The sequence below is a fragment of the Pollicipes pollicipes genome, unplaced genomic scaffold (genome assembly GCF_011947565.3).
Source record: "Pollicipes pollicipes isolate AB1234 unplaced genomic scaffold, Ppol_2.1 Scaffold_7239;HRSCAF=8659_pilon_pilon_pilon, whole genome shotgun sequence".
In the NCBI taxonomy this organism is placed as follows: Eukaryota; Metazoa; Arthropoda; class Thecostraca; order Pollicipedomorpha; family Pollicipedidae; genus Pollicipes; species Pollicipes pollicipes.
The window spans coordinates 1-8625 of NW_023597038.1; the positions used below are offsets into that span (position 1 = coordinate 1).

Consider the following 8625-nt stretch of genomic DNA (forward strand, 5'->3'; position numbering starts at 1 on the left):
GATCAATTCCGCGTTTCTTCACCCTAGAAACGCACTACCCGGCACATCCACACGATGCGTGGTTTGAGAGGATACCATCAGGCCATTTCGGTAGGCCGTCCGCGGAAGCCATAGGCGCTGACGTGACACGGTGCGGGACAGATGTTCCGACACACCTGGTAATGAGCCGCAGCGGAGTACCGAGCGCTTCAGAGCTTACGTGACCTACCGGGGTCGGGAGCGCGCGCCTGTCCGGAGGCGCAGATCTGCTGGTTCGGACAGCCGGCGCACGAGGAGGCCTTGCCAGCGTCCTCACTCGTAGTGCCCGGGCAGTCTGCGGTGGACAGGCGCTGGGTCACCCACACAGCTCTACAGGGGGAGGGTCTGCAGTTCCTCAGGGGCTGTCTGCACGGAGATCACCGTGTGCCATAAACAGACACCATCCAGTGCTTGCTTGACTGATCACTTACAGGGCTTTCTGTCACTGAGCCCATCTGGTCATGGAGTGCCCACTCAGGCTATGACCAATGGAGGGGAATATTGAAAATACTGCAAAACATGAACATTTAGTTTACACATATATCTGCAGAAGCAACATCCAGACCATAGTCCCCTCAGGTAACACTCACATGACATAACCAGCCCCTAACCACTTAGATGTCAAGCATGCATAGTTAAATATGGGAGAATGACCACAGGTGTACTGTTGTGTTGTAGAAAAGTAGCGCTGGCATTAGATGACAGCAATGCTAGATGTGAAGGCAGAGCACTGCAGAGGGTACTGCAAAATTAGTGGTGACCACCACAATCCATTTTCTGTCCCTATGTCAACACCATTGTGCACTGGTCGGCATGCAGCAGGCCCAAAAGTACATAAACAAGCAATGTAGAGAACTTATTATCATGCCATATGGCCACAGGGGCACTGGAACTGGTATGCATAAGGGGGAATGAACCACAAACTTTATGAAAATGTAACATTGAGGCTATGCATATTGATGGAGAGGAAATAATCAAAAATGGCCATTGCTCCCTCCATCCCCACCCCATTTAGGCAAACAGCATATTCATTGCCTCTCTACAGGTATGTTAATATCCCATGTGTGTGTTACCAAATTTACACCATGGCAAACATTAACATTTTGTGCCACACTTGCATGGTAGCATGTTAATGCTACAGCTTACATGACAATGCACCACATGTATTATAGATCATTTCCTTCCAGTTGTTTCTGCTACACAAATAAAACAAAACTGGTGTCAGGAATCTGCCTCAGCAATTGTATTGTCACCACAGCTGAACCACCACCTCACTGGTTGCCAAGAAGCACAACATACAGCACTACATCTTCCTTACATGTCTAAGAAAGAAAATACCAGAAGGAAAGTGATGGGACAAGCAGGCAAAATCATGCCACCAATGCATAACAGTTTATTATGATCAGGCAAAGGCATTTTATAGAAAATTTGCAAACAACTTTCCATGCACAAGTCCTGCCCTATCACACAACCGCTCATCTAAGTTTTGAGCTAGTTTCTCTCCATGACACATTTTGAGTTATTACATTATAGGTCACATGTAAAGCAAAATGAATACACATTCCGAAGTGCCATGAACTAAAACCACATTGTGAGTCCATCACAGAGACCTTGTTAGATGTGTGATCATAGACCACACATATCACATGGACATATGTGTGATCACTCAGTTTCAACAATGGTTGGTGCAAAATCCTCTGGTTCTTCACTGAAGTCCCACTTGAACTTCTTGATGAGGTGAGTTTTGAACAGAACACCCCTCTGCTTCAGAGTCTGTGGTATGTTCTCATCCTCCAGGTTAGAGAACAGGGTGTGCAGAGTATGCACCAGGAAATTCTCCCTAGACATGATGTCTGTGAAAAAGTCCTCTGGCACCTCCTGTATCTGATAATGCAAACATGAAAGCAGCTTGAGGAAAAGGTCAGGGTACTTCCCCAGTGCCTCATCACATGTGCAGAACATGTGGACCAGCCTCTTCCAATGTTCAAAAGAGTCATACACATGACCAACCAGGAATGCTACAAAGGCTACCTGCAGCTCCCCCAGAAGGTGGTCTGGACTTGGAACCACCTCAAGCATACTCTCAAGCTTTTGTGAGGAGTCCAGTGAGTACTTGGTCTTGAACTCTGGAGATGCATCTTCTAGACACTGAACTGATGGAAGCTGAGTAAAATCTCAACTCAGTGCCATGCCTAACATGCATTTTGGGCAGCATCTTTTCCTCAGACATGACACCACCTCCCACCAGCCTCCATTTTCCTCTTCATCATCTGGCTCTAGCTCTGATGCTGAGCACAATGTCCCTGACAGCGGATTCACTTTTTGGATCAGATCTTCATAAACATGTGACGTCAGGGAGTACCACTGCTTCCAAGTTTCATAGGGAAAAGCTCCTAAGAACCTGTCCAATTCTCTTTTGTTCGCTTTGATTTGATCCTCATCACTGTCAGATGTCTCCACCAAAGTTTCTGAGGATGGATCCCACTTACGAACAAAGACTTCTCTCTCCCTGAACATGTGAAATGAGCTTGTCCTTGGTGCAGGTACACCCTCTTTGCCAACTGCACTGTAATGCAACATGTGAAACCCAGGAGGTATCATCTTCAAACCCTTGAATCTTTCTCCAGTTCTCCAAACATTCATGTCAATGCCAACCTCTGTGTTTTGAGGCACATCTAAAAACACTACTGTTGCTCCCCCCTCAAACAGAAGTTTTGCTGTTTCAGGATCCATGACTTCGCACAATCCTACCAAATGCGCAGATTTGCTGATAGCTCACACCACTGATAACTGTTGGGTTTTCTTGGAACAGGGAACCTTTATGCACAGGGTCTCCCGCCCTCCTTCTCTCATGCGCCTCAGCTGCAATGCGACTCGCTGTATCGTTGAAGCACGCCGCACGCACGTTTGGAAGCAAACATACAGTGGAGCATTCGTGGCGCGCCTGGACCGAAACCTGCCAATATTTTCAGCCTCTTACAAATGCATAGACAGATCACTCACGTTCTGGAGCGTTCTCTGGAACGTCCTGACATCTTCACCTTCCCCTTGTCGCGAATGAATGATAACACAAATACCTCTCGACACCAATGAAACCAACTCCCGACCACTCGCACAGCACCCCGCAACAGGAAGTACCCACTGACGGACTGTGTTCGCAAGAGGTGTTAGCGGCAAGATTTCGTACCAGTTCTGTGATTGGCTAATAGTTTCACATTATGAAATATCATTGGTGAATACACTAACAACGTTCCAATCTAGGGTGCTACGAACATGCAAGCGTCTGGATCTGGTAGCTCGTATATAGCTGCTAGGTAAGGTCAAAAACTTGCCTCAGACGTGAAAGAAAGGTGTCGCTGCGTCAGCGTGCGTCAGCACAACTGACATACCACGGCCCAGCGGCTAGAGCCAGTGATGTAGTCAGAGGGGTTGCAGGGAGCGGGTACCTTCGCAAAATGAGTTGGGGGCGGGGGGAGCTGATTGATGAAATTGGATGCAACCTAGATTAAAGACGCCATCAAACGGGATTATCCCCGGGATGCGCCCACTTTCTTCTTAAACTTGAGGGCAGCTGAAATAAAGGGCTTGTAGCCCCCCTCAACTGAACATAAAACTGCACCCCTGCTTGCAGGAGTGCATTATGCGCCTGCGCTCGCCTCTGGCGCTCGTGGAGTCACAGTGCAAATGTTTCGTTGATATTCAAGTCAGCTTGCATTTGCAATAGAAAAGCTTGCTGTCCTCAATCGAAGACAATAGTCTGCATCATGCTAGACAAATGGTACCATCGGACTTAAACTGTTGTCTTAACCTAAAAGGAGCGCAACCTGATGACCTCAACTGTCGACTGTCGCCATTCATCGACATGCATATCAGTACAGTACAATTTGGTAAGGCAAGGGCACGTGCACCCGGCGCTCCCCCTCAATGCACGCAAACTCTGCGGGTTGCGGACAGTTCGAGCGCAGATTTATGGTGGACTTAGCCCATACAACAACCTACCACTTCCCCATCCTATTTACCAAAACGACCCCCGTGCCGCTGCGGCTTTGCCTACATTGCAAGCATTTTGCTCGGGAGCATCAAGACAGGCTTCCTGTGGCCTATCTCGACCTTACTTACCATCGTCAACCAAATATTTCCCTATCCAGCTATCTCCAACTCTAACTCACATGTTCCACTATCAACACGAGTAAGATCTGAGAAAGGACGATATTAAGACCATGAATAAGAAAATAACTCACAAGGGCGCCGCAGTTGCGGCGCCTCTTGGCATTTTCAATGTTCGATGATCAGTTATCCGTTAAGTTCGCAAACGCCCTGAACCCGTGCGAGCCGGCCTTTGAGCAGGTGCACAGGCCGTCGGGCAGGTCGACGCATCGGTGCAGCCACAGCGACGGCGTTTCGGTTCCTTCACTCGGCGATCATCCTCGATCGGCGATCACGTGCCTCGTTCAGAGACGTCCACCGTTTGGTGTTCGGCAAGTGTGGCCGCACATATAGAAAACGAAACAAAGCGAACGAAAACATGGACGCGAAATCGAAGCACAAGTACAGCTCAAACATTCCCCTTTACGCCGCGCAAGCTTTGTCTCGACACAGCCGAGAGATGGCTCTGAGACAGAATCACATGGTCCGCTGCTCGGGACCATCTCGACACACATCGTGGTGGCCGAACCCCCACGTGCTACGCCCGGCGATCACGTACCAAACGCCTGCTCTTTTCACTAGTTATTAGACATCAGTCGCCTAAGTGGAGGACAGCGCATTTACACATTAACACTTCATAGTCGGCGATGACGTTTAAACGAACGAATCTCTAGTCAATGACTTCCAAAATATACGAAACTAGCCACTATCGGTCCCGCCCCCTCGCCCGGTAATTCCAGTGAGTATGACCGTGCGGCGAGCGTGCCGCGCCGCGCGGTGGGCGACGGTCAGCCCGGTGTCCGCGACCGTGCGACCACGCACCCCACGCTGACTTCGTGCCCTTTAAAACCTACTCAGTTCCGGTTACCTACGCGCAGTGATGGTTGGCGTGTGGCCACAGAAGTACGTGTAAATCGTCCCAGAGTGGTGTAGACAAGCCAAAGGCACCCAAGCAATAGCAGTGCGGCGGGCACCGTCACCATGCCTCACAACACGAAGACACACGCACAAATAAAACAACAGGTTGCCCACGGCGCCTTCTCCGGTTTGAGCAACATTAAAAAAACGTGTTGTACCATCTTTGGGAATAGGGATCTGTTCAGGAGCGGCGCGGCGCGGGGCGAGGGCTGCGCTTGGCCTGGGCTCGCGGGCGCCCCCGCGGGCCGGGCAGGATCACAGTAGGGCGGCGCGCGGCTCGCGCGCGCGCGCGCGCGGGCTGGCCGCTCACTCAGGCTTCTGCGGGTCGCGCTGCTTGCGCCGCGCGCCGGTGGACGGGTCGGGCTCGACGGTGGCGCCGCTGGTGGCGTTGCGCGGCACCAGCAGGATGCTGCGTCTGCCGACTGCTGCAGGCTGTACTCGAGCGGCGAGTACGGGTTGCCGTCCGGGTCCCGTAACGACTGTCGGGCGGGAGGCGGGCGTCAGTCTGGACCGGGCCGGCCGCAAACTCAACACGACAGACACCGCCCCCGTAACCGTCACCACGTCGACGAACCACCCGCAGCCCTACCAATAGTCAAGTGATGTATACTGGGACGGGTAGCCCAGGCGACGGCGTCTGCAGTACCGGAGAAACAAACCAACCATGAACACACAGGGCCTGCATGACTCCGTTGCAATTTTTTTGTATCACTTACTAAATCCACACTGGCCAGTAATTCGCAATCATTAACACGGCACACAAGGACAGTCGCTCGATAACGTACAAAACATTACGCAATCAATCAATCACCACACATTTACGAGGCGCATGGTGGCGCAGCGCCTGCCTATCAGATAGCACCGAGCCCTCCTCGGCAGATCTGCCGTCTTCCCAGTCAACTCGGTCGCCGACTATTGACAGATCCCATCTTTCGTTCGTGGGAGGGACACTATCGGATGCCGCCCAGCCAGGCCGGCGAGCCTCGAGCGCGGCCGCGCTAACCCCTGCACCGCGCTCGGCCGCCGGCGCAGCCCGAGGCGCGGCGTGCGCTCGCCGGATACCGCCGCGCTCACCTGGAAGACGTGTCTGTACAGCTGCGAGTACTTCTTCCTTGATGCGGCTGCGCTCCTGGCTCAGGAACTGGTGGTCGGCCAGCGTCTGCTGCTTCTGGTCCTTGGCGCGCTGCACCTCCTCGGCCAACGTCAGGGATCTGGTCCAGCTTCCGCTTGCGACAGTTCTGCGCGGCCAGCTGCGGGGGCAGGGACGGGCGGGGTCAGCGAGTCGGCGCGGCGGGCCGCTCTGGCTGACCTCCCGGGGGCGGGCGGGGTCAGCGGCTCGGCGCGGCGGGCCGCTCTGGCTGACCTCCCGGGGGCGGGTGGCGGTCAGCGGCTCGGCGGGCCGCTCTGGCTGATCTCCAGGAGGCAGGCGGCGTCAGCGGCTCGGCGCGGCGGGCCGCTCCAGTCTACCTCCGGCGCCACGGGACGCCACACCGTAGGCCCAAACACGATCACCAACAGACGGACCACGCTACCGGCCGACGACCACAGCAGGGTCACGGGTCCTCGCGACGGCAGACGTCTCAGACCACGCACAGGTGTGGACGGGGTTCTCTAAGCACGCAGCTTGGCTGCATATTTAGCCTGGGAACATCCTATCTGCAGAACATTCACAGCAAGAAATGCAACTACAATGACCAATCTGCGCAACCTATTACAAAACCAGCAAACATCGAACTCGGTTAAACTGAAACCAAGCGTATTTCCTATATATCTGCACAGGAGCCTTAACAAACGCCCGACACTCGCAGGCTCCGTTGGTCGTAACATTGAGTCGGGAGCGGATCCCAGCCGGCGTCGCTGGCTTCCCGCGCGGGGGCAGCCGCCGGACACACCTTATTCTTGCCGCGCCGCCGGATGTCCCTAATGAGGCTGAGCTGCGCCTCGGTCAGATCGTGCTTGGAGAGCCGCTCGTTGAACTCATCCATCGGCAGGTGGATGATGTCGTCCGTGCTGAGGGGATGCTCATGGCGCGCGCGCGCTTCTCGTCCCGCGTCAGGTGCTCCTTGGGACGCTCGCCGTCTGGCGGGTCAGGTCACGCCAGGTCAGGTTAGGCCAGCGGGCCGGGTTGTGTCAGGTCAGCAGAACAGAGCGCGGTCGCCGCTGGGACGGCAGAAGTGGCACGGCACGAGCGACAGCGGTGTCGACGCAGACTACCGCGACGCTCCTCCGGCTGGGATGGTGGCGATGTCCGAATGGACCAGGAGGACGCGACGGCGTTCGGGTACCTAGCTGTGTCTGGTTTAAAGATCAATGTCGGTTCGTGGTGACGATGCTCGGTTGGACAGAAGGCGTTTAAAGAAGGATGCCACTGGGGTGAAAGCAGCAATGAGTTATATGCACGCACAACGAGAATGTTCGCACCACCTTCCCTGCTGTAACATGTGTTTGTTTTCTGTTCCTAGCACAAAACCCGGCAGCAAACCCCGTTGGCACGGTTACACAATACACAAACGACCTGAAATCCCTCAGCCTGGGCCGCCATCACTGCCGCCAGCCCATGCGCTATGGCCTGCCCCGCACCGCCGGCCACCCAGCCAGCCGCCGCCGGGGAGCGGCCACTCCTGCCGCCCCGGCTCTCACGTTTGTCCCTGGCCAGGGGCCGCTGCACGCCGCTGGGGCCCTCTGTCTGCGGCGGCAGGTGGTAGCTGTGGTTGTGCGACACCAGACCCATCCGGTCGCCGCCAGGGTGCTGACGGAAGAGGCGGCCGTCAGCCGACGCGCAAGCTCGACACGGCGCAGGCCCGACACCGACAGCCGTGGCTAGGACCGGACGCAACATCCAGAAGACGGACTCAGCGTCCAAAACATGCACAGCAGGGAGTGAAGCCTGGCATGAGCTAACGTATACGGCACGAGCTAACGTAACGATAGCTGCAAAGCGTTTGTTACTTGTGTCAAAGCAACGCTCATTCTGCTTCTGCGCCAGTGCCGCACGGTTAAAATTAGTACAGCCCCGCCCCCCCCCCCCCCCCGAACGAGTCTTTGAAAACTCGGTCACCCATTACACAACCACAGAAGAATGATCCCTTCGCTCCTAACAACACGCGCTCGAAGCACAACGCCAGTCGCCGTTTCTCCTGGGCGTTTGCCGCCCGGTGTCTTTTTCTGTCCTCTCCACCGTTTCACACGGCCGCCCACCCCACCGTGGAGAACCCCACGGTCCAGCCAGGTCCCCGCAGCAGCACTCACCCCCCTCATGAAGTCCATGCTGCAGCTGTACTTGAGCTCCGGCGAGGTCGAGGCCGGCGGCGGCTTCGGCGGCGCCGGGCGTGGCCGGCGGGTAGGCAGGGTGGCCGGCCGGCGCACCGCCCTCCGCCCCCGTACGGCGTGTATTTGAGCGTTTGCTGCTGGCGACGGCGAGCCCGGCGGCAGCACGCTCGCGCCGGCCGGGCCCGAGCCGCCGTACGCACCTGGCGGCCGGCGGCGCACGGTCAGAGGCGGGCGACGGCGTCACAGCAGCTGGCCACGCCCCATCGGCAGCGG

The 8625-nt window shown here is 55.5% G+C and overlaps 2 protein-coding genes across 2 annotated transcripts; both read right to left on the reverse strand.

Moving 5' to 3' along the window:
* Positions 1 to 1242: 1242 nt before the first annotated feature.
* On the reverse strand, positions 1243 to 2657 carry LOC119110822 (protein AAR2 homolog). Its single transcript, XM_037234693.1, has 2 exons — positions 2628 to 2657; positions 1243 to 2181 (listed from the first exon to the last, which is right to left on the reverse strand). Exons 1-2 carry the CDS (start codon positions 2655 to 2657, stop codon positions 1681 to 1683), a joined length of 531 nt encoding a protein of 176 aa, XP_037090588.1. The 3' UTR covers positions 1243 to 1680.
* A 2725-nt stretch (positions 2658 to 5382) lies between these two features.
* LOC119110825 (segmentation protein cap'n'collar-like) lies at positions 5383 to 8371 on the reverse strand. The gene is given in 9 exon segments (XM_037234697.1): positions 5383 to 5495; positions 5498 to 5561; positions 6157 to 6189; positions 6191 to 6289; positions 6291 to 6332; positions 6975 to 7102; positions 7105 to 7161; positions 7723 to 7831; positions 8332 to 8371. Coding segments are annotated over 9 exon segments (657 nt in total). The 5' UTR covers positions 8350 to 8371; the 3' UTR covers positions 5383 to 5388.
* Positions 8372 to 8625: the final 254 nt, after the last annotated feature.